The sequence below is a fragment of the Catharus ustulatus genome, chromosome 4 (genome assembly GCF_009819885.2).
Source record: "Catharus ustulatus isolate bCatUst1 chromosome 4, bCatUst1.pri.v2, whole genome shotgun sequence".
Lineage (NCBI taxonomy): Eukaryota > Metazoa > Chordata > Aves > Passeriformes > Turdidae > Catharus > Catharus ustulatus.
In genome coordinates this window covers 24,002,761-24,028,042 of record NC_046224.1, presented here as the reverse complement: position 1 = coordinate 24,028,042, position 25,282 = coordinate 24,002,761, and the positions used below count along the sequence as shown (strand labels likewise).

General features: G+C 50.6%; 1 protein-coding gene across 2 annotated transcripts; it reads left to right on the top strand.

The window, feature by feature from the left end:
- Window positions 1-544: 544 nt before the first annotated feature.
- On the top strand, window positions 545-23,552 carry MGAT3 (beta-1,4-mannosyl-glycoprotein 4-beta-N-acetylglucosaminyltransferase). Of its 2 annotated transcripts, none has more exons than XM_033057823.1 (2): window positions 545-609; window positions 16,866-23,552. In XM_033057823.1, exon 2 carries the CDS (start codon window positions 16,867-16,869, stop codon window positions 18,373-18,375), a length of 1,509 nt encoding a protein of 502 aa, XP_032913714.1. In that variant the 5' UTR covers window positions 545-609; window position 16,866; the 3' UTR covers window positions 18,376-23,552. The 2 variants fall into 2 exon arrangements, with proteins under 2 accessions (XP_032913714.1, XP_032913715.1); XM_033057824.2 differs by lacking the exon at window positions 545-609 and adding an exon at window positions 5,704-6,034.
- Window positions 23,553-25,282: the final 1,730 nt, after the last annotated feature.

The following is a 25,282-nucleotide window of genomic DNA, read 5'->3' as shown; positions in this document are numbered from 1 at the left end:
ACCCTCCCGCCAAGCAGCGAGCGCTCCCGCCCTCGCTCGCCCCGCGGGGCGCGGGGAGCGATGCTGAGGGGGCGGCTCTGCCCTGCCGCGGGGCTGCGGGCGGCTCTGCCTCGGCCCCGCAGCATCCTCGGGGGCACCGCCTGGCCCGGCGCTCGCCACCGCAGCCCGACCGATAGCCCAGCCCCGCCGGCCCCGCACCCGCGGGGCTCCTTTGTGCGGGGGGCGGGGGGCGGCCGGGCCGTGCCCCGGGGGGCGGGCGGCCCGCGGCGGCGGCCCGCGGGGGCGGGCGGGCGCGCCGGGGGAGGAGACAGGCGGTGAGGGCGGCACAAAAGGGGCTGCTGCAGCCCTGCCCGCCGCTGCCGGCGGGGCTCGGCTCGCCGCGGCTCCGCAGCACAGCAGCGCATCCTTTCCCGCGGCCGGGAGGAGGTGCCGGGCCGCGGAGAAGGAGAAGGCGGAGGAAGGCGGCGGGGGGCTGCGGGCTCCGGGCTCGCCTCTCGCCTCGCCGCGGCCGGCGCCGAGCCATGCCGGGGGGCAGCGGGCGGGCTGGGGGCGAGCGGCAGCCTCGCCCCGCCGGGGGCCCGGCGGGTACCGACACTGCTCCGGCTGGGGGTGAGTGAGAGAGCGGGGCTGGGGCAGCGGGGCTGGGGCGGCGGGCAGAGCGCGCCCCGGGGGAGCCGCCCCGGGGCTGCGGGCAGCGGGACCCCCCTCGGTCCGTCCCCACATCGCTCCGTCCCCCCCGCCGCTGTCGCCACCTGCAAGTTGTGCCTCGGCCCGGGGGTGCGGCGTCATGCGAGCGCTGCCGGAGAGGCTTCCCCCACCGAGCCCCCACCTTCGCGCTCCTTATTTATTTATATTAGTGCTATTTTTTTATTCTCTCCCCCCCACCCTCCTCCCCACCTCCCCCCCCATAATCCCGGCATCCCCTGCTAGGGAGCATCGGCTGTGGGGAGGAGGGCGGTGATGCTGCCAGCCCCCTGCCCGCAGCGGAGGGCTCGCCGGGGATGGAGGCTCCCTCCCTCCGGCCGGGGCACTGCAGCGAAGGCCCATCTGCTGCCCGGGCTCGGCTTGCGAGGAGGGCACGGGCTGGGGATGCGTGCCAAGCCTGCAGCAAGCGAGAAGGAGTAACAGGAGTGCGTGCGTGGGAGGGAAAACATCCATACAAATAAATGTGTACCGTCAGACGTCCCCTCTGCCCTGCTCCGTCTCCATGTCAGATGGCTGCGGTTCCCCCGTTCGGGGCTGGCCGCAGAGGGACGCGGGCACCCAAGTTGTCCCCGCTCCTGTAGGGCTGTTTGTGGCTGGAATAGCTGTGTGTCCTGCCGGAGCGACACAGGCTGGGGTACCCCAGTGCTTGAGAGAGTTTTGCTCTCTAGGCGAGCGTGACAAGGCTGATGGGGAGCACGGCATCTGCTGCAGCTCTGTCCTTCCTCAGACAGCTCAGCAAGGGAGGGAGCGTGGCGCGGGATGGAGAGAGGCTTCTCCCAGTGCCTCCTGGTTTTCCTTCGGGGATTTCCACACTCTGCGTTTACTCGGCTCGCACGGGAACCCTGCCTCTTTCCCAGAAATTATGCTGGGATCTTGCATTTCTCCTCTGCACCTAGGGCAGACCTTTGGTCAGGAGCGTGCCTGCCCTGTCTCCAGAACATAGCGTGGGTGCTGAGCACCTCTCCTCCTGTAGAACAACCCTCCAGTTAATTCCAAATCTCTCGAGTGGGAAGTTCAAGCCTGTGAAAACACTCGGTGGCACCTCTGCTAACAAATATGACTTGAGTCACCAGGAACCCCCAAGCCTGTGCAAACTGAATTTCAAATTCCTGTGTAGTCTTGTGTCCCTTACCTTGGCAGGGTGTGAGTCAGCAGGAACTTCTCAATGTCCCTCCCCAAAGGGTATCTCTTGTGCTCTGTGGGTCCCACTTGCAGCAGTGATGTTTAAGTCCAGCTGGCACCTGTGATTTAGGAAGCACTTGCAGGTTCCTGTTGCTGCAGCCTGGCTGCTGCCAACTTCTCAGCGGAGGGCAGAAGTCAAGCAGGCTCTATCATTCGTTGCTTGACCCTCAGGCTAATGGAGAGACATCTAAGAGGAGGAAGTACTATAGGGGTTCCTGCAGTCCAGCAAACCTCCAGTTTCTAAAGCCCCCCTAAACACAGCTCTAGCACCTCTGCTTGTTTCTGCCCGGTAGTAGTGCTGGGAATGTGTCCTCCAAGCCAGAGTGGGAGAAGAGCAGTCCTTTGAGCTATTTCTGGGGAGGGAGTCTCCAGCCCCACTGTTGCACTATAAAACAAACATTGAATGAAAGCCATTGCAAACTGCAGGAGACGAGTGAGGCTGTGGCTCTTCTGCTGCATGTCGTAAAAGTCCCTCAAAGATTTATAGCTCCTCTACAGCCTCAGGTGATTTTGCAGTAGGGGTAAGAAATCCACTGCAAAGTATAGCATTCCTCCCTTTGAGGACTCATTTATACCTGCATAGCTGGTTTATTAATGCCCTGGATATGGCAATTATATCCTCAGGAGAGGGGATGGATCCTGGCTAGCTGCAGGTGTGTTTTCTTGCCCAGTTGCTAATTTGGTGGCCTGGCTGCTGCCTTTTGGCTGGTGTACCTTTGGTCCTAGGTGCTGCTGTGGCTCGCCTCCATTGGAGGTGCCCTCCACACTGTTTCTGGAGTGGCTTTGGTGGCTGAGTTGTCTGCCTGCTTTCCTCCCTCCTGAAAATGCTGGTAAGATTGAAAAAGAAAAAAAGTTGCCTTTGTGGCACACAGGGGTTGCCTTAGCAAGGAGGTCAAGAAGAGCGGGTGGAAAACAGTGGACTTGCAGGAATGTTAGCTTCAGTGGATGCTCACAACTATGAACTTATCTGGAACGCTTGTGCCCAACATGGGACAGGGACAGGTGGTCTGGAGGCTTGCTGGGGCTGCACGGGGAGCACAGAGCCCACTGAACCTTGGCCAGGCACATGGCAGGCACAGACACCCTGGTTGTGTTTGTCTGAGGAGCGTACCTGTGAGCTTTGTGTACTTGTGGGCTTCTCATGTGCCTTGTGTTTACCTTTCTCCTCCTTCTCCCACGCACAACTGGCTAAGTGCAGTGTGACACTGGGGGCTGCCAGATTGGTGTAACATGCTTACTGCATGCCTCTAAGGGATGCTTGTGTTGTGTGACAAACGTGGGTGGCTGTTTGCTGGGTGCGTGTAGCAATGCACACGGGTCCTGCTGGATGCACTTGCCATGGAGCACAGGCACTTCTGCTGAGTTTATGCCTGCAGTAATTGTGGAACATTTAAATGTAGTAGATGTAAGCAGTCATGGGTATGGGAATTGTTCAGGGCAGTGCACATTGATGTTGTTGTGCGTGTTCAGTATGTGAAGGGCACCTTAGGATAGACAAGTTTCTCTCTGTCCCTCCCTTGCTTTGACCTGCTGTGATAAGCAAGCAGAGATAAACTGTCTCGTGGAAGGGTTTATAGCTGAGTTTTCAGCTTTCTGTGTCTGAGCTGCCTCCTCTCTTAAGAACAGCATCTTTAAGGTGCACCTGCTAGCACAAATTGACACCCCTACACCCTCCCAGCCTCTGTGCTGGATCATAAAGGTGGAGGAAGGAAGTGGGGGAGTTTGGTGATGGATAGATGGGGTGAGCTGGGCCAGCATTCATTCCTAAGGGCCGATTAGGTTTTAGGTGGGGTTAGTTGCTCTAAAACGAGCCCTTTGTACATTGTTGGAATCTGTGACCCAATCAGTGGGATGTAGCTGGAGGAGGTGGTGCTAACGAAGACTGGTACAGCTGTCAGTAACTCTGGCAGAGTAAGGCGGAGGGCGTGCTGACTGGCACAAGAGATGCCTTCATGACTTTAGGTCAGTGGAGGTGCCTCAAAGGGCTGGTTCATGTTACCAGCTCTGACTACAGAAGCAGAGAAGTGTGAGTAGTTGTGCCCACGTGTTTTCTGCTACTGTCACCCATCAGTTCTGCACAAAAGGTCAGGCTGCACTTCACTAGCACCAAATGCCATCAGGGCTCTACAATGAAACATTACAGTGCGATCTGAAATTAGGGGAAGGTAGGCATGTGGGGCAGTGCAGTCTAGGGGGATGTGGGGAGTGTCTTAGGAATGCCTGCTGTTCCCCATCCTGGATGCTCTTGGAAAGGTGGTGACATATCTGCAGTGCACATGTGAACTGTGCTGTTGAGTCAGTGATGCAGCCTGGCCTTGAGGAGCCATGACAGAGCTGCATGGAGGGGCCAAGCCTGGCACTGAGGGCGCTTTTGGGTCGGTTTAGGGTGCTTTGATAGCAGTAGGTGATTGTCTGGCAAGGACTGGGCTGTGCCACAGCAGCAGTGCTGGGTGGGGTGCCAGGACCAGCTGCTTGACTGGGACAAGAGTTGCTGTCACAGAGCTGGTGAGCTCCCCCTTCCCCAGGGGAAGGTGAAGAGAAATGCTGTGTGCTGGAGCAGTGGTGTAGGATTTACAAAAGCACTTTATGCCTGTATCCCTGTGGAATAAACTCTGGCTGCATATCTGAGGAAGGCAGAAACACGATTTCTTTACCTTTTTTTTTCTGACTTCTTTGTGTTCCTTGGCATGCAGACCCTTTACTTCCCAAAGCTCTTTCTGAAGTACAACAGGTACCTCCTGCTCTTCAGACCTCTGAACACCTGTAGCAGGGTGGGTGTATTTTTGTGCTGAGAAACTTGCTCAGTAGAGCTGATAGTTGAAAGGGAGTGCAGCACTGCACTTCAAGGTTTCATCAGGCAGGCTGGGGGAAGAAGCAGTGTGAAGGGAGCTGGCTGCTTTAGAAACAGCAAGGGCTTGTTACAGAGTTGTGATTTTGGAAGTGATTATTTCCTGCTTCAGGACAGCAAAAGTTATGTGAGCTGCTTGCTGTTGAGGCCTTGGCCTTTTGTGTCAAGATAACCCCCCCGAGCTGAATAGGCAGCTTGATGACCTCAGCTAAGGTACCTTGTTTCCCTGTTTAGGGGAATGCCCAGGTCTGTGTCTAAATAGGCTCTTTCCAAAACATCAGCCATGTCTGTGGGTTATGACCACGCTGAGCATTACCAGATGTCTTTTTCAGTCTGTAATACACAAATTGCAAGCAAGAGAAGAGGTGAGGAGAGGTGGATGTGGCTGGCTGCAAGAGAGAAGAGCAGTGGGGGATTCTCCTCTTTCTGAGGATCATCTCTGTCTTGCATTTTGACAGAATTTCTCTCCAAGGACCTTGAAGCAACCTATTAAGCTTATTTTAATTAGGTAAGCCCTTACCCAGAGTAGAAGAGTCTCTCACATTTCCCACACAGGGAAACTGAGGCATGGAACAAGGCTGTGCTGTGCCCAGTGGCAAATGCAGGGGCTTGTCAGAAGAGCAGCAGCCAGTACCATGCTTCCTATACTTTCTTTGCTGCTAGGAAATCCTGGAGAAGAGCTGGGTGTGGGTGCCAAGCCGGAGGTTATTCATAATATAGGTTGGGTTCTGCAGCTCTTCTCACCATGGATATTGTCTCCTTCTTGATCTGCTGCTTAATCTATAATCTGAGCTCCCTGCTGATAAATCTATGCAGGTTGGGCTGGGGTTAGCGGGCAGACTCAAACTCCATGCTCTCTTCAAGGCTTTGGGGTAATTTTTATCTTGGCATATTGCTGCATGTCTCTTGCATGATGGCAAAGCTGCAGCAAGCAGTTTTGAACACACCTGAGAGACTGAGGCATAGCAGCTTGTTCCTGTGAAACCTGTGTTCCAAGCACAGGTATCCTGTCCTGGTGTGCAGATACAGAACCAAACAGAAAGCCAGGGAGACAGCATGGCAAATAGTCATGGAAGGGAATCTCTCTTCTAGATGCTGAGCCCTTTAAGAAGGGGAAGGTAAACTAGAGCCCTGAGATTTTAAGCTGGTTTTGCTGAGGCTAGAAAAGGGCTACGGCAGTGCTTTCAGTTCTTCATTCGTCTAACGCGGATACCTCTAGCTGGGCAGCAGGGAAAAGGAGCAGGATGGAGGCCAGTGCAGGTTGGGTGCTGATCTTGGAGGCTGCAGCAGCTAGGAAAGGTAGGGTTTTGGAAGAAGGATTTGGCTGTGGGGCTGAGAGTGCATGGTGCTTACTGTGTGTGAGAAGTTGTGTTTTCGTGGAGCTTGTAGCATGGGGGCTGGCTCTGAGGCAGAGCAAAGGGCAGGGTAAATGAGGAGAGCGGTGCCCTGGAGTGATCAGCATGAGCTGCACTCTGCTGCTTAATGACCCCATTTCCAAGGGAAACTTTGGAAGCCCTGATATTCAGGGGAGCAGGATCTCCTGAAGGCTGAAGACGGGCAGCAGAACTGACAGTGTTTCTGCTTTCAGCTCAGCCTTCCTTGTGTGTTATTTGTGTTAGCAAAACTCTTCTTTCTTTACCACTCCAGAGTTTTTTTGTTCCCTTTTCTCCTTCCCACCTGCCCCAGCAGTCCTTTCTTCCCTGCCTCACTGTGCCAATGCTGTCCAGCTGCAGCTTTCCCCAGCTAATCTGATCCATGGAGGCAAGACCTACTGAGCAGCCTTGTTTGAGGGGAACATGATTTTCTGCATTTGCCCCTGGGGCCATGCGAGGTCTCTGGAGAAGAGGTGGGTTAAAGGAGCTGCTGTCTCCCCATCAGCCCTGTGTCCCCAAATACCTCCTCTTGTGCTGTTGCTCGGTGCAGCCTGGCTGTGAGCAAATGGCCAGTGTGCTCTCAGATATGTGCTATTGGCACAAAGCCTATGTGGCCTCAGAATCCCCACCTAGCAGCAACTTCTTGAGGAAGGGTTGACCACACCTGCATTCAGCTTGGCCAGGGGGGACGATGGGATTGCTTTTGCATAATTTACCAGTCTCTTAAATTATTTATAGTGCTGTTGTGCTCTGGAACAGTCTTCTCGCTTCCCGTGAGCATGGTGGGGGAGGGAAGGGGAGTTTGTCAGGCATCCAGAGTCTATCACTTAGTGATGAGGAAGTGCTTTGGGCTTCCTTTCTGCCTGTGTTTGTTTGCCTGTGCAGCTGAACTGCCCTGAAAATGTGGTTCTGGTTTCTGTATCATTCAGGTGTGTGATACTGTTGAGCATCTCTGTGTCTTGGGACTGTGTGAGAGGTTTCTGAGTTCAGAGTGTTGTCTTTGCAGTGAAGAGACAGTGACAAGCTGGAGACAATGAATCTGCTGCGTGGATTTGGTTCCTCACTCATTTACAGTGCTGTGTTGTGGATTGGGGGCAGGGACCTTCTGGACTGTTCTCTAAAATATTTAGATGCTTGAAAGCATTTTTTTTCTTTCAAGGTCCATCTGGTCTTGCCAAAGTGTTTTTTAGATTTGTCATGACATGGTCCATTGGACTTCACACAAGATCATCAGGACCTGAGCACTGGGTAGATCAGGTGGTTGAGTAGTGAACTGTGCAGCTCAAATTCCCATCACTTCTCAATGATTAAACCCTGAAGAGAAACCAACCAAGGGTGGAGGCAGACTGTGGAAGTTCCTTATAGGCTCTTGCAGCAGTGGAACATCATGAAGATGAGCTGGGTAGCCCAGCTGTGTATGATCTTAATGCCCTTTGTGACTCTGCCTCACTGTGGCAGGTTGCTGGACCACACAGGTGGGGGCTGTCCTGCTTCTGCCCAACTTGTCCTGTTGACTTCAGCATGACCACAGGTGCCCTCCTACACATCCTTCTTGTTCATAATCAATTTTCATCATGTGCTTACACATAAGTTCTGTCTTTCTCCTTTCCTTCCTTTTTGACCTGTCAGTGGCAGCTGACTTCTCAGAAACACAGTTCAATATAAATGTTTGTGTTACCAAAGACCAGAAAGGGGAGGAAAAGGGCTGAGGGTGGGGAAAGAAACTTGACCTGTAATCAAGTGATTGTGGTATAAACTGGTCTGTCTGTTGCACAGTTGAGCAGAAATGCTCAGCTTCCTTGTTTTTATTTGCACAGTGTCCACTTGTGGCTTTTGTGTTTGGGGCAAAGTCAGGCAGTATTCACTGTATGTTCCCTGGACAAGCTGTGCTGTCCCACCTTACCCTGGCCTGGTTCCTGGTCTCATCAGCCTAAAAAAATCCCCATTCTTTATCAAATGGTTTTACCTCTAGTCAGTGGCATCACCATCTAGCTAAACACAAAATTCCTCCTCATCCTTCTCAAGAAATAAGGCAACCTAAAGGAAGAATGTGAATACAAGTGATCCCCAAATCTGTGTGATGCCCAGAATAGATTTGGTTTTGCTGATGAAGAAAAACTTTCTCCTTTCCTCATAGACCTGCTCCCAGTTCTTTCTGCTTGGATTAATCTGGAGATCAGGGTACTGCTTTGCTTAGTGAAAGGGAATGTTTGTGCAGAAGTAGTAAACATATTGTTGAGACCCAGGCCTGCTGCAATGCCTGTAAACAAGATCCAGTTGTCTGTGGGAGGCAGAAGGGAGATTTATGTGACCCTGAGTTAAGTGCATTAGGAGGCTTTTGATTTCATTCTGGGAAACTGCCCCTCTTGGTGGTACCATATGCCTGTTACCGGCATAGAGCCGTGGCTGCAGAATTGATTCGTGGAGATTTAATCCAAGGGGCTGCGGTGCTGCAATCAGGAGAGCGTAAGCAGGGGGTTGTCTGTGCAAGCCAGAGCCCCTGCCCTTTGTCCCCTCCAGAGGTGGGAGTCTGGGCTGACTTATTCCTGCCTTGGGGCAAGGCATTGAAGAGCTCTCTGCCTATCAGCACTTTCTTTCCGAAAATAATAACAAAGTGAAGTGGCAGCGGGAGATCCAGGCAGCGCTGTGTCGAGGTCTTGCCTAAGTCTTGAAAGAGGAAATGAAGAACAAAGGCAGAAGAGACAAATAAATAAGGGTCTGTTCGTGGTCCAAGAAAAATTCCCATGGGCTTGTGTAACACTCTCGGGAAGATGTGACACTCCCTGGGCTGGAGTTAGTTTTTGAGAAATGAAAGGAAAGGAGGGGAGAAGGGCAAGAGAATGAGCAGCGGGGGTTGGGGAAGGGGAGGGGAGAAGGAGGGAGAAACACCCTAGAGAAAGCTCTCAGCATGGAGTCGGATTTCTGCGGCTGTTCCCGGTGAAGAGGGGTTAATGCTCTGTGCATGGGATTGGCTGGTCACCAGACATTCAGAGGAGAGGGGATCCGGGGGCTGCCAAGCAGGACCCCTGTGGCCTGAAAAGGAGGGGAGGAGGGGAAGGAAGAGGCTCTTCCAAACAGTAATAGATCGGCTACTGTGGGAAAATGAGCACACTGCCAAACCCCAAGTCCTTGGTGATGGATGGGGGAGGAAGGAGGGTGGGGATGGAGGGCTAGCTCTTCTCCTGGTCATTGGGATCTTGCTGCTGTTCCATGGCCTCTCTTATTTATTGTCTTCCTGGGGTTTAATTATTCCCCTCCTCGATCCATCTTGGAGATCCTTTATCCTGGGGATGCACAAACAACTGCCACCTGCTTCAAAAATAGCTGGAGTTAATGTGGTTTTTCCTGCCTGCGTGGGTCTGTGCACTTCACCCATCACCATGGCATCAAGTGTTTCTTGCCTTTTTCCTCCTTTAAGTGCCTTGCTCTGTGCCCACAGGGCACACACTTCACCTTCCTCCGGGCTGTTCAGCCTGCATCTCCATTACTGGGCTGTGATTCAGTCCCTGCTTCCCTTTGCGCAGGGTTTGTGTGCCTGACCTGGCGTGTCTGCCACGTGTCTTCACCCACAGGTCTGGGGAGAATCTGGACTGTTCATCTTGGAGCTGTTCTCAGGATTTGTGGCTTGTACTCCGCTTGCTTGGCCCGCATGGAGTGCCTGCCAGGATCTGCATTGAAAGCAGTTGCCTGCTGCTGCTGGTTCTTCCAGTTTCTGCCTTGAGATGTGCTCCTTCTCTGATGCTGCTGGGAAGAATTAGTGAGCTCATGGTGGTTGAACTGGGGGGCCTTATTGGAGATTTGGTTAGTTGAACAGCGCCTACAGTTGTATAATTTTGAGTGTCTGAGGATGTATCTACATCTATGTGTTTTGATCAGAAGTGAGCTGGTAAAATAATTTAGAAAGTTTCTACTGGTCAGCTGCTTGTTCCCATGCCTAGGCATTTTCTTCGAGTTTATTTTTAACCCAGTTAGATCTGCTGCTGATATGGCTGTAAAAGCAGACTTTCATGTGATTGACAGCTTGAATTCATACAGCTGACAACTGAGGGATGGGTAAGCTGTGATGGTGGTGAGTGAGGGGGGGAACCTCTGACACAACAGCCTGTGTTGTCACATGCTTCACTTGAAGTCTCTGAAAGCATGGTTTGGTTTTTACCTGTCCCTTTTTGCAAGGCACCAAAACCAGCAGGGAGAAGATCTCGTTTCATTATCCCATGGTCTGTCTGAAGACATAAGTCACTTTTTTTGTGTAGTGCTGTCCCTTTTCCCTTTCCTGTTCCTCATGATGAAGTATTCCTTCCCTGTAAGATACCAGAAGACCTAATCAGCTGTTTTGCAGAGACTGGCTGCTGTGCAGCTGGAGCAGCTCCGTGTTTTCCTCACATCCTGGGTGAGTGCAGTGAGCAATGCCTCACTCGCCCTCTGATGTGCAGAGAGGCCCAACCTTGGAGCCAAGCGCTGACGCAATCTCCAGGGCCACCACAGCAGACTTCATGGAACCAGATGTTTTGGGGAGGCAATAAGCAGGGTTGAGGAAGAGTCCTTGCAGGACATCAGGCATAAGTGAGGGAGAGAGGTGCTGCTTCTCCTGTAGCAGGAAGAGTGCTCAGACTAGTGATGCTGAGAAATTAAAGGTGCAGCTTCTGAGAGCCTCTGAAGGATTAGAGTGTGCAGAAGTATCTCTGAAGCAATGGAAATTCCTACGGTGATACTGGATTTAGCTGGAGAGAGAAGATTAGCTACAAGGGAGCCCAGCATATCTGAAGGATGCTGAGAAGAATATTTGATAGACTTCTGTGGAGTTGGAAATCCAGCTTAGTTTCCTTTAGCATGCAGTACTGCACCCTTGTGATGTCCAAGTACTTCTTGGATAAAATTAAATTGGTGTCTTGTGGAATCCAGTAATGGCCTACTAGAGTTTTCTAGTATTTTCTGAGATCTTCTTTTAAACTGGGGGTTGGAGAATTATATAACTGTACTGCTATTAGTAATATGGTAGCTACAGTAAGAACAGTCTGAGTGGAGGGTTTTATAATGGACTCTGAAGGTGTTCAGATGTTGGTCTGCTCTGCTGGCTTCTGGAAGATCAGTCTTGAGACAAAATCCTGTTAGAGACCACTTTATCTCCAGATCCCATGTGTTCTGTATGGAGGGTTAAGAGCTGCTTTGTCTATAGTGTGCAGCTGTCTCGCTGTGACTGGAGGTGTGGTATCTAAAGTAACCAAGCCTTCGTCCACTGAAGGGCAGGGCAAGATGCTTGAGAGAACAGTTGAAGCAGTGAAAGTCCATGGGAAGTGTGGATTCTGAAGATACTGTGCCTGTGGAGGTGAAGAGGTGAGCAGCCACAGCACTTAGAAAGCTGGAGGCTTTGTGTTGCACCTGTCTTAGTTTCTGTGTGCAGCAGATAGTAGCAACTGGTGTGGCGAACTTGGGTCTCCTAGAGGAATGCATAAAAGATACTTGGTTTGGGGTTTGGTTTTTTTTCTGATTGTAGATGCTGCAGGTCTGTTGAGACTTAGCAAGATCTTGCACGCAATCTGGAGGCTTGTGGTTGACGTATGCTCCACAATGCCTTTCTTTGTGCTGTGCTGTCACCCTTCCCTGGCTGACCTCAAACCTTAGTTTTGTGTAGATTTACCCTTTAGCTATCTTTTTTTTCCCCCCTCAATCTGATTTTGTCCCTGACTTGATGAGACCTATTACTGGTGCATGGATGGCAGCTCTGGGAGGTAAATGGAAGTTATGGTGGCACACTGTTGAGTGGTTACCTTACTACTGTTCTTACCTGTCTGCAGAAATGGAGGGGAATTCTTAGGGCAGAGCCTTGCTCTGCCTCAGCCTGACCTTGCCTGGAGAGTGGCCGTGCTGGATGCTTGACCCAGCTGTTTGGGCTGGCACTGAGTCAGTGGCACCTTGTGGCTCGTTGCCACGAGGCTGCAAAGAAACGCGGAGTGTGAGGTATTGCTGCTTTGCATTAGTGCTGTGGGCAGCAGCTCTCGATGAAGGACACAGAAGAGTGTTTTATTCTGTCCTTGGAACTTAAAGGAAAACTGATATGGACCTGCTTACATTCAAACCACCTTGTGCTGTGACTGCCAGAGCTTCTTGCTGATGTCCTTGTAGCTTGCAGTCCCTGAAAACACTGTGGCATCCTTCATGTGAGAGATGCTGAACCTTAGCTACCTTCTGGTGCATCCTGCTTCTCTCAGATTTTCCTGCAATGTCGGATAATCTTCTTTTCCTACCTGTAAGCAAAGTGCAGTCCTGCTGTCACTGAACCTGTTTTAATTGTTGACAAATACTAAGTTCCATGGTTTCTCCTTCTGTGGATGTTTGCATGACAAACTAACTTGAGATTTTTAGAGTGTTTAGAGGTACTGTGGCTCTGATGCCTACTTGGTTCCTGTGCTTGAGGATGGCAGGTAGACCCAGTACTCCAGAAATGTGGAACCTGTTCCATTTGTCTCAAGCTAGAGCAGAGAGAGAGTTGGGCCCTCTGTGTGGAGTGGGAAGTGGAAGTCATACTGGGTTTTTAATCTCCAATGTGAAAGTGATTCTAATTTAAATTGCTGCTTTGTGTTGAAGTGTCTGAGTGATCTGCAAATATGTTACTGCATGGGTGTTATGGGATAACTTCAGGCAGAGGAGAGGAGCGTTTTGGTATCAGGGGAAAACCAGAAGCTTCTGCTCTGACTTGTTCTCCACAGCTCCTTTTTCCTTGTAACCATGGGAGAGGTCTAAGGAGTCTAACAAGATGGAATTGCCTGTACCAGCAACCAGCTCTTACTGGTGCATAGCTTTCTCTCTGGCTTTTTGAAAAACAAATTTATTATTTCAGGATGGTATAAATCAACTGGTCACTAAAATGGTGACAGGGGATAACTCATGTGCATAACACTTCTAGCTTTCCTCTTTTCTGAAAGCACTTCCCCTGCATGGTAGAGACAGAACTTCAAGCAAGCAAATATCAAAGGGATCCCTTACAAAAAGAAGCTTTCAGCTTGTCTCTCCAGGACTGAGTGTTGCTGAAGCAGTTTAGAACTGTGCGCTCCCTGAAGAGCTTTGTCTTAATGGAGCTGACTGTCCGTACTACTTCAGGCTTTTTCTTCTACTTGAACATTAAAGCTTTTCTTGCTGCTGTTTTCAACCTGACAGCAACTTGATCACTCTCCCAGAGATCAAGTTGACTTTTTCCCCCCCTTCCTCAGTCAAAATTGTCAGAAGGGAAATACCTCTTCTTGCTGTTTTCTGTCATTGATGGCTTTGTGTTGGAGCAGCTGGGCTCTTCTGTGACAAACTGAGATGTCTCCCTGACTGGCACCTCCTTTCTCATTTCTACCACATGTAAACGTTTTGGATGGGGGGGTGGGTAATCCTCCTTTGCTGGCCTTTGTCTCCAGCTGGCTGCCCCAGATATGTCTTTCACTGCAGAACTGATCAGAGGGTATGGGAAGGGACACATGATGGTATTTAGTGTCTTGACTCACCCAAGGGTGCGTGAGTGTGCTCCACGCCCTGGCAGAAGAATCCCTGGCATGTGAGAATGAAGGTGGTTCCCAGGCAAGAGATGTAGAAAAGGACACACCTTGTTTCTTTGCTTCCCCTCTTCCAGGAGGGGTGGATTTGTGTTCCATCTCCCTAAAAAAGCCAGCTGAGCAGTGACAGTTGCCTCCTGGGCGGTGTCAGCAGTGGAACAGCAGAGGGTACTGCAGGGCCAGCTTGCTTGGCAGAGCAGCTGGGGAGGGCTGTGCTCACCAGCCCAGTGCAGCCCTGCCCAGACCTCCTTGTGCCCCTGGGTGAAGAGCTGCAGAGCCACATGCTGAGCCTGACAGATACTGATGTATGCAAATGTCAAGTGAGGAAAATATGCTTTGCTTCCTAAAGCCATGCGTCCTGCTATGTTGACACGGTGCGCTACATCTCAGAAGGCAGAGCAGTTTGTTGAATGTCAAGAGTTATGGCTTTTTGTCTGGGAATTTACTGTGGCATGCAGAGCATCACAGCCATCTGAGAAGATGATGTGCCTTGTGTGATTCCTTCAGCACTTGCCTTCAACTGGCCCAGAGGAAGCTGGCTGCCCTGCGTTTGTGTGTCCTGTAGGAACTGGAGCAAAACCAGCATTACCTGTCAGTCACTGGGGTTTGCTGTATTGGGGCAGGTCAGCTGTTCATCTTGCCTGGGTTTCAGTGCCTGACAGAGCAACCTGATGGCTGGAAGTAATGCCTTGGAGAAGTCACAGGACACCTGACTGGAGAAAGCTGTACTCATTTACCAGTAGGGGACACTTTCTACTGACACCCAATCATTGCTAATTTAGTGGGCTTTTGGCTTCCTTGTGCTCGTCTCTTCCCCACACTTCAAGACAGACTGAATATTGGTGATATGCAAGGAATATGAATATTCCTCTACCTTATAAGTGAACTTGCTGCTTCTGTAAGACATTAACAGAACTTTAAAAAAAAAAAAAACGTGGCTAGAAAGAGATGCTCATGGGGTTTTCTGCGGCCTCTTGTTTTGCCCCCATGAAGAAAGCTTGACAGCAAGCCCCAAGATTATCTTTTATGGCTTTTAACAGTAAAATATCCAGCCCCTTAATGGCTGGGCCACTACAAAGGTGATGTCCCACCAGCTGAGCCATGACCAGGCATGTGAGGTTGGGCTGTGGAGCTGTGGTGGATGAGTGCTGGAGGCGAGGGTCTGCTATCGTGCAGCCCCCTGAGGAAGGCCATTTCCTCCCTTTCTATGTGCCTGACAAGATGGTCTCCCAGTGCTGCCCAGAGCCTGCACCCTGCCCTGCTGCTGATTTCTGTTGTAGCAAAGTATATCAAAACCCCTACTAAACATTAACCAATAGAATCAAGCTCTCTCTCCTTTTTTCATGTTTGTGGCAAAGTATATCAAAACCCCTACTGAACATTAACCAATAAAATCAAGCTCTCTCTCCTTTTTCCTTGTTTATTTTTCTTTCCATTTTTCCCCTCCCCTAGCCATGCTGTAACTTTTCCACCTGCTTCAGGCTTGCAGTCCTTGAGTCAGAGCTTAATCTGGGACTCCTTGCCCTGCCACCTGAGCACTGGGAACCTTGTCAGTGGATAGTGTCTTCCACTAAAAATGTGACCACCAAGTGTCCAGAAACACTGTTGCGGAGCTGTAAAGTACAACTGTGGACAGCCCCTCTACCAAAGTCCATGTCACAGCCATCTGTGGAAAGCCAGATACATTTTCCTTTCGGTAATTGCCATCTGTCTAAATGTTTTATGGCTTTTCACTTGGGTATTAATTTCTCCTGAAGTTAATCAGTAAACACACTTTGCTGTATTTTTACCTCTTACCTTCTGAAGTGGCAGGAGTGGGTTGGGTGCCCACGTGCCAACCTGTGGGGCTGGTGGTGTGGGGCAGCTCCCCCATGACCCCCAGAGCAGGGACCGCCTCCAGTGAAGGCGTCACCGGCACCACTGTGTGCCAGGTGGAACCTTTATAAGTGATGCTGCTGCCTCTCAGGAGCTTTGGCCCTGGAAGGGAGATTGTGCTAGGGAGAGGACCACCAGGATGATGCTCATGGAGGAGACCAAGTGGTATGTGTCACATATGTGGGGATCTCTGCCTCTTTGTCACTGCTGGAAGGGTGTCATGCTCCAGGACAGCCTCTGCCTTGAAAACTACTTTTGGCTTACCTTTTCCCATGCCCACTTTCACCCCAACTTGCCTTTCCCTAAACAGGAGATGGTGAACTTTTCTGTCTTTCCTTGGGTTTTTTTTTGTGTCTTTCCTTGGGTTTTTTTTTTTTTTTCCTGAATTGTAGTTTTCAATCACTTCTCTGCCTGACAGCAGCTCTGTGTTCGCTGCCTGGGCTGGAGGAGGGGAGGTGGTAGAGGGGAGGATGAAGGCAATATTTCATATTGTTTGGAGGGAAGGGCTCTGCACCGCTGGCTTCTTCCTGGCCTGACGTGGATCCATCATGATGGCACAGTATTACCGGCAGAGACAGCTAGGCATTTATTTTTGTCACCTTAATCCAGATGCAGAAAAACCTCAGCATCTGGTCTGCAGAAAGTAAAAAGCAAGCAGCAACATATGGAGATACAGTGGACTTGAGAATCACAGGTGGGAGAGGAATAAATACGACAGGATTTTAATTTTATTTTTTGTTTTCCTGTCCTCCATGTGAACTTGGGTAATATTTCCTAAGAACAAGAGTGGTTTATTAGGGTGTGTGTTGAACAAACACTGTAAGGATCTGGAGAGTGTAGGCAGCCTTTGGCAGTCTGACTAATGATCTTGATCCTTTAAAACTGCCTTTTCTTGCACCAGTTGTGTTTCAGCCATGTTTCAACTCTCTCACCCTTCCTGCTCTCTTTGTTTTCCCCCTACCCTCTGGTGATGCACCTCTGAGGAGGTTTACATCAACTTAATTTCCATTGGTGAATAGGGACAAATCTGCCAAGTGCGGTGAGTTCACGAGATCAAGAGTTCCTGTTACTCTGGATTTCCTGTCTTTCTACCTTGGTGCCTTTCTTGTCCTTGTGGGTTTATGAGACTGACCTAGCAGAGGTTCGTCTTGGTTTAACCCAGCTGAAGTAAAAGGCCCACTGAAGATGGCAGGGGGTGGGGGTGAGGTTCTTGGAGTCAAGTATCAAAAGATGTGTGCTGAATTTGGACCAGCATTCCTGCCTTCCCCGACCTGTTTTTCTAACGGTAAACTTTTTGCACCTCAGTAACTATTGAAAGTGACTTTCCTTTTCATGGCTCTTCCACAGGATGAAGATGAGACGCCATAAACTCTTTCTGACTCTCTGCATGGCTGGTCTCTGCCTCATCTCCTTCTTGCACTTCCTCAAGGCCCTTTCCTATGTCACCTTCCCCAGGGAGCTGGCTTCGCTTAGTCCCAACCTCGTCTCCAGCTTCTTCTGGAACAATGCCCCCGTCACGCCTCAGGTCAGCCCTGAGCCAGGAGGTGCGGAGTTCCTCCGCACACCCCTGTACTCCCACTCCCCCTTGCTCCAGCCCCTGTCTCCCAGCAGAGCCAGTGAAGAGCTGCACAAGGTGGAGTTCGTGCTGCCAGAAGACTCAACGGAATACTTTGTCCGTACCAAAGCCGGTGGCATTTGCTTTAAACCGGGCACCAAGGTGTTGGAGAAGCCCCCCGCGGGAGGGCGGCAGGAGGAGCGAGCGGATGGCGCGGCCTCGGGCCGGCCGGCTCGGAAGCCGCTGAGCGCCGGCGGAGCCAAGCGGCGCAAGTGGGTGGAATGTGTGTGTCTGCCGGGCTGGCACGGCCCCAGCTGCGGCGTCCCCACCGTGGTCCAGTACTCCAACCTGCCCACCAAGGACCGCCTCGTGCCGCGGGAGGTCCCCCGGCGGGTCATCAATGCCATCAACATCAACCATGAGTTTGACCTGCTGGATGTCCGCTTCCACGAGCTGGGAGACGTGGTGGACGCTTTTGTGGTGTGCGAGTCCAACTTCACGGCCTACGGAGAGCCGCGGCCCCTCAAGTTCCGCGAGATGCTCCTCAACGGCTCCTTCGACTACATCCGCCACAAGGTGCTCTACGTTTTCCTGGACCACTTCCCCGCCGGCGGCCGCCAGGACGGCTGGATTGCTGACGATTACCTGCGCACCTTCCTCACCCGGGATGGCATCTCTCGCCTCCGCAACCTGCGCCCGGACGATGTCTTCATCATCGATGATGCTGATGAGATCCCGGCCCGTGATGGCGTGCTCTTCCTCAAGCTCTACGATGGCTGGACAGAGCCCTTCGCCTTTCACATGCGCAAGTCGCTCTATGGCTTCTTCTGGAAGCAACCAGGCACCTTGGAGGTGGTCTCGGGCTGCACCATGGGGATGCTCCAGGCCGTCTACGCTACTGACGGGATACGTTTGCGACGCCGTGAATACTACACCATGCCGGGGTTTCGGCAGTATGAGAACAGCACGGGACACATCCTGGTGCAGTGGTCACTGGGCAGCCCCCTCCACTTTGCTGGCTGGCACTGCTCCTGGTGTTTCACCCCAGAGGGGATCTACTTCAAACTGGTGTCAGCCCAGAATGGGGACTTTCCCCGCTGGGGTGACTACGAGGATAAACGAGACCTCAATTATATCCGGGAGCTGATCCGGACTGGTGGCTGGTTTGATGGTACTATGCAGGAGTATCCCCCTGCTGACCCCAAGGAGCAGATGTACGCTCCCAAGTACCTGCTCAAGAACTACCAGCGGTTCCGCTACTTGTTGGAGAACCCCTACCGAAAGGTGGAGGGTGCTGTGTGAGGCTCAGGCTCGGGTGGGAAATCAGAACTTCACAACAAAGGGAAAGAGTCAGGTGTTTTCATCTGTTCCATTTCTTCTTTTGTTTCCTTTGTTTATGGGCAGGGTGTGCTGTTTTTCTGGGGTCCCTTCCATCCCTTGCTTCCTGTTCTTCCCTTCATCCCAGGGTGATGCCTGGGAACCCAAATTCCTCAGTCACATGAAGGGAGGTCTGGACAGGAGGTAGAGAGGTGTTGAGGACCTGTTCTGTAGTAGCATAAAGACTTCCTTGCATCTTCCCAGCCTCTCCTGCTGGCTGCAGAGAATCTCTGCAGCCAGCTGTCTGATTTTCCTCTGGGGGAGGCTGAGAGGGTCCCATGGGGAGAGAAGGCAGCTGTTCTATCCACCCTCATCCTTTGTGGATTGGAGCAAGCATAGATGCAAGCCTGGGCTGTTCAGTGAGCGTGTGAGTCAGCAGGCACAAACTCTTGTGAGTGGTTGTGTGTGCAGATGTGTGTCACTGGCATTTTTTGGATGAGTGAATGTGCAAAAGCATCTCAGTATGCTTTTTTTTTTTTTTTTGAATACCTCTATATTCAAAGGGTATTTTGGGGAAGGGAAATCCTTTGCTTCCAAGGTGCCCTTCTCAAGTTGCAGCCCCTTGCAAGGTTTAATGCATTCTGTTCTGGGCTGGCTCTTGCCCCAGTACTCTACCAATCCTGGAGCAGACAGATAGGAAGCAGAGGGGAAAGCTGGGTTTTGAGGGTTTATTCTGCTCATTTTTCCCCCCTGCTCTCACAACACTACATGGACTTGTCCTACAGAAGCCAAAGCATCTTCCCTGCAGTACATGTTTCTATTGGGGCTGGGGTAAGCTGCAAGGGGACTCAGCTGGTGGGAGTGTATGTTTGCAAGTGCATGGTTGCCTGTGTGCATGAGTGCTCACATGCATGGATTTGGTGTGCACCTGGGTGTTTGTTACCAGTGTTGGGGGAGGGAAGAGGGCATAATGGAGTTTGGCCGTGGGTGCTTTCAGAAAATGTTGGGATCTAGAAGCTGTGATCTCAGTGTTGGCATGGATGACTTCTTGGGCAATTCAGAAATTCAGAGGAGAGGACCGGAGCAGGCACAGCATCACCTCTGCATAGCAGTGCTACACATGTGGGACTATTGCATGCCCCTCTGGCTGCCTCTAGAGCCCTGCAGGCTGTGCCTGTAGCAGGTCTGCTGCTTGTATGTGCTGGCTACTCCTTACCATGGGGTAATAAAAGGAGAAGAGAAGGGCAAAGTTCTGGTTGTTGCGGGCAAACAAAGCCTATCAAGGCATGGGATCTGTGCCTGCCCTTAGGGTGTGAGGGAGCTCATGAAGAAACAGGCCATGGGCAGCTTCTCCCTGGGACCAAGAGACTGTTGGAGGACCACTGTACAATCCAGAGTGTGTGCAGCCCACATCTGCAGCCTGGGCCATGCAGACAAGACCATGGAGAGAAGGGATTTAGGAGGGTGCTAGTAGCAGCTGGTTGGGCTGGTGTCTGCTCAGGCATGGGCAGTGAGGATCTGGTCTGCTCTTGGATTGTTCATCTCACTGAGGCAGATTCTTGTCTCCACCCTTACCACCACCCTTCCTTAGCAGATGGCTTGACAAGGTGCCCAGAGTCTGGGTCACAGTGGGCAGAGGGTGAAAAACATAATGAACTTACTCTCTTAGCCTTGCAGTGGAAATACTGACTCATGTTCCAAGCAGAAATCATATGGAGGAGTATAAAGAGAAGGGTGTTGGCAGAAAGAAGTGTGGCCCTTCTGGCCAGCTGTTCTAAAGCAGGAGGGCTTTCATTGCCCTCAACTCCATCAGGGCTCCATGGTCCTGTGTGCCACCCTTGTGCTTTATTCCTAGCTATGTCTCTCTCTCTCTCTCTTTTTACCTCCTAGTCCCCTCTCTAGAGAAGAGAAAATTGTCAACAAAAATCACTCTCTTGCCTAATAAGGCTGAGACTGGAATAGAAAGAAGGTGAATGTCTTTTTCTGATCAAATTGAGATGCAGTTCACCTTAGCTCCTTCTCCATATTGTGTGCCATAATGCCTGCTTAGAAGAACTGAAGGAACCTCTTTTTTGTTGTTAATTTTGGTTTCATTAAAATCACTGTTCTCAGTTCCGTTGCTTCTTCCCCACAGGCAGAGAAGCCCTGTTGGGAACTGGGTGGACAGAACAAACTTTGCTTGGCAGAATGCTCTTCCACCAAAGGGAAGTTGTGGCTTTTTTAAGTCCAGACTTACTGATGTAGCAGAAGGAACTCCTGTTACAGTCGTGGGTTTCTGGTACTGAGCAACTGTGTGGAGGTCTTAGGTGTAGGGAGATTACAGAGAGGTGGGGTCCCAGCTGAGAAAGCAGGAGCCTGCACTGAGCAAGATAAAAACCATAGCACTGAGGATGCAGCACAGGGGGAAGATGCTTTCCCCAGGGACAGCTGGAGGAGAGCAGGTGTGTCAGCTCATGCAATTCAACAGCAGAAAAGTACAGAAGGAAGAAGCCATTTCTCATTTTTACTCTGAGGAGGGAGCCTGAGGTCCACTCTTGGATGTTTTGGCTTTGTCTTGTCTCAGTGATGATAATACAAGGCCAGTGCCAGGCTTTGCTGGAGACAGAGGAGAGAGACAAGCCAGTCTTTGTGTGGGTTCTTTGGCAGCACCAGAGCCCCACTTCACATGAGCTAAAGTTCACACGTGCTGGGGCTGCGCTTCCTTATTTCCCACAGTGGGAGCAGCCTCTCCTCCAATATCAGCCCTTCCCATTTACAGCCATCCTTGGGCATTTTTAGTGCTCAGCAGTCATATTTTCAGTGTTGAGGTACGGCCCTTGTCTCTTGGGAGTTTGATAAGCCCACAGCTGCAGTATCTGCTTCTCCTATTCCTGAGGTACAGCCTGTTGCCTTCTCTGCTGCATTGTTTGCTCCACCATTCTCCTCTTCTCCCTCTGATTTGTCTCTCCCTTCTGCTCCCTTGGGCTGGAGAAGAAGGTGTTGCTGGAATAGGAATGCTGGGGCTCTTTTGCAGAACTCCTGCCCTGCCTGCCTCCTGGACTTACTCATTTCCTTATTCTTAGGAAATTAAATTTAAACCAGACTTCGGTTGTAGTGGGAGGAAGGGGCTTTACAGTTGAAATGCATTCTTTATAGTTTCTCTTTCTCAAGAATTGTTTAAACATTTTTTGATTTAAGGCCAAACCAGTCAATGTTTCTGTCTAATTTGTCTGGCTAACCCTGTGTTTATTATCCTTAGGGAGCTAGAGTGCTTGTCATTAAAAATCTTCCTTCTTGTCCCTGGAGGGAACAGACACTACTAAGCTGGCTTTCACACAGTGGTTTTGCAAGGTGGTGGCTTACCCTCTGCTCAGCCTTGCCTGTGCTGCCTGCTGGTACCTCTGCAGCCAGCTCCTGGTGGCACAGCCACCCCTCCAGGCAACTGCCACAAGAGGGTAGTCAGAAGTGTGTGAGGTGGTGAGAGAGGCAAAGCAAGGAGGCAGGTTTGTGTCAGATCCTTGTTTCCCAGTGCTGGACTCCAAGGTGAGCACTGAAGCTCCTTCATCTTATCTGCACCGGGTTCTGAGATTTGAGAAGGGAAAGACCAAGAACCTTGTCCTGGCACTGGGCTGGAACTGGGATCAGACTACCAGAGGCTGATGTCTGTGGGTTGTTGCTGCCCACAGACAGTGGGCAGTGAATCCTGCTGCCTCTGTTGGACCAAACTGTCCGATGGATGGAGGGAATGCATCACCAGCCTTTTCCTGCAGCCCTCTTCAGCTTTGTGCTTTTGCATTCCCAAAACCTTTTTTACCTTCAAATTGGTGAAAAGGGTGGCTAGGAAACAAGTGAAGCAGTGTGTGGCACACTCAAGCTTTGCACTTTTTTGTCTCTTGTTGTCTTTCTTTGTGCTTCCCATCCAGAAAGAGATGGTGTGCCTATGCATGGCTTTGGACTGGATAACACCTCTTCCTCTTTTGCCCCAAGGGAAAGGAAGGACATGGGCTTTGGTGGACCTGCAGCAGGTGAGCTTGCTAAAGCAAATTAGGGCAGGTTAGACATTTGCCTATCTGGGGCTAATGCCACACCCAAGTGACAGAAAAGACACGGTGACTTTGTGCCTGTGGTTGCTATGGAGGATGACTTGCTCAAGCCCACTCTTGTTGTTGCTTTCTCTGATCCCTGTGTCCTGCTGAGGTGTTTGCTGTTTGTGCTGCCCAGGCCAACCTTCTCTGTGATAGGTAAACAAGGAAACGGAGTTGGCCTGGAGGGAGAGTGTCAGAGCAGAATGGGTGTTCATTCCCCTCTGGCTGCCTTGCTGTTTCCTTGTGGGATGGTGTCTCTTCCCCCCCTCAGTATCCCCAGCTCCTGCCGGCAATCTCTGTGGCTGCTATGCCTCTGCACTGTGAAGACATGGGTCCAGGGTGGCTCCTGGTTCCAATAGTGAACACTGGTGGTGAAGAGGGAAGGGATGGCTCGTCCTGGCTTCACTGACCTCTGACCTTGGCAAGAAAGGAGGGAAGTGAGTGGGAGAATGGATCCTGTATCCCTCCATCGCTGTGTTCTCCCTACCCTCCCTAAACCCCTCCTTTCTGATTTCTGAGACGTTGGACAAAGTCACTCCTGTTATGGCAAGGGAAGGGGAGCTAGAGGGCAAAGGGGTGGCAGGAGGGGCTCAGATCCAGCATTGAAAAAGAAGAACTGTTTCTAATGCAATACACTGACATTTTAAAGCTTTGGGCACTACAGGTAATGGATTAAGAAGGGATCTGAAATACTCTGAGACGAAGAATTCAAACCACTGTTTTTTCCTGCCTGTGTGGATGATGATGCAGTATCATCCTGGAGATGGTCCAGCAGCACTTCTGAGCCTGGGGTCCACCTGGACCTACTGCTGATGTTGCTCCTGGAGGAGCTCCAGGACACCCTTTGGAAAAAGAATGCGTGGACTTGCCAAAAACTAAAAAGAAAAGAAAAAATAAGAGCATCTGCAAAGCTCCTTTCAACTCTGTAATTTATAAACAGCAAGTAATAATGAACTTTTTGTAAGGATAAATCAAATGTACATTCTGAAATCATTTTCTCTGTAAATGGTTGGATTTCATTTCACCCTTAAAGGGATGCTTAAAAGGAGGAGATAATAATAAAAATTTAAAAAAATTTACAAAGTATGAAAGGAAACCAAGACATGTGTGACAGCTTTTATTTCTGATTGCCAGGCTGGGAGGGGCTGTTGGAAAATGGAATGAGGGAGCTTCCTATCTTGGCAGAACACTGTTGCCAAGAAGGGAGATTGAAGGGGAGCCTAGCTGGTCTGGAGAAGGATTCCTGTTAGACCCGTGTTCGGTGAGTATGAACATGTAAAGGCACAGGAGTGGGGGAACCATGGCTGCTGTGTGGCCCTCAGTAGAGCTGGTGGATGTGGGAACTAGCAGCATCTCATAAAATGGTCCCTTGACACCATCTTTGCTCCTTTGGATGAATCCATTTTTCCAAGTAGAGCCATGGAAACCCTGGAGCCCCAAATTGAAGTCACTGCAGAAAGCTTATCTGGTGGCTGACTTTTGGCACAGTGCATGAGAGAACATGACCTCCTTGTTTTGATTTATTTTTAAACCTGTCTGCTGTGGTTTTGGCTGTTCCCATTACTTGGTATCAAAGCCTTGTCCTGCTCTAAATCCTCCTAACCATCTGGCTTCTGCAGTGCTTTTGGCAAGTGCCTTTTGCAAGCTCATGTGCCATCCACAGCTATTTAAATTTCTACCATAGTAAGTGTCTTAGGCTTCAGGTTCATTCCTGATTCTATTTAGAGATGGTGACTTTAAGCATCATAGGTTATTTTCCTCATAATTATTAGCTCCAGTGAATTCCCTCATCTTTCTTTCATCCATACCAGTTTAACATTTTCAATTCTCCTCTTGTGGAAGGGTCTCATCAAACTACAGGCTTGTGTTGTGCAGTGCTGAATGCAATTCTGCTGCTTCCATCTCTGGAACAAAGGGCGTGAAAGAAACCTGCCACTCAAAATTAACAATTAAAGTTTTCTGTTCAGAATTTTTAGCATTCTTACTGATGACTGTATTTTTGTGCCTGAACAGGGGATTAATCTAAAAATAGGTTATGACCAGCATGCTTGAGATTTCAGTTTTTCAAGAGGGGAAGTATAAGTCTATAAGCATAGACCAATGGTAATTTAGTGAGACAGTTTAAGAAATGGGAGTTGACTAGGTCAAAGGTTCTCCCACATTATTTTTCTTGCTTCTAACACAAAATCTTTACTGACATTTATATTATTTTTAAAAGTAACATAAATGACATTTCTTTTGTTTCTTTTGAAAAAGACCTTTTTCCCTGGAAAGCATGAGCTTGTGCTGCAGGAGCTCCAAGTGCCTCTGTGCGTGAGAGGGGTTGGCTCTTGGACCAACCAGGCTGGGGTGGAGACCTTCATTTGCAGGAGCAGCAGGGAGCATGTGGCCCTGCCACAAGCCCCATTTACCATGTCAAGAGGGTCCCTCAAAACACCAAAAGAGATCTTAGTAAATCCAGCATGCATCCTGGGATAGATATGGAGCCTTAAGCACCATATTGAACTAGGAGCCTGCAAGCCATCTGATGCCAAGCAATCCTGCGTGTTTCGCAGAATTTCAGTACCCCAGCAGGTGTTAGATGGGGTGATGCATCATGGAGGAGCTCTGGCATGACCTGCCTGGAAGTCAGTGGTTTCTCCCAAGCTCTTGGTCTCTCTCATGGATGTCTGGTGCTCATCCTGGCCCCTGTGCAACACTCATCGGTGGGGAGGCTGCAAGGGACTCTGTGTCTCTGGTTCAGGGAGGGGCTGGCTCCAGCTGATTCCTTATTGATGCCTATCAGGCCAGCTGATAAAGGGATGGACGTGCTGTTTCCAAACACCAGC

Excerpts from the sequence above, each read along its gene's own strand:
- MGAT3 (XM_033057823.1), top strand. The coding sequence starts at position 16,867 with ATGAAGATGAGACGCCATAAACTCTTTCTGACTCTCTGCATGGCTGGT.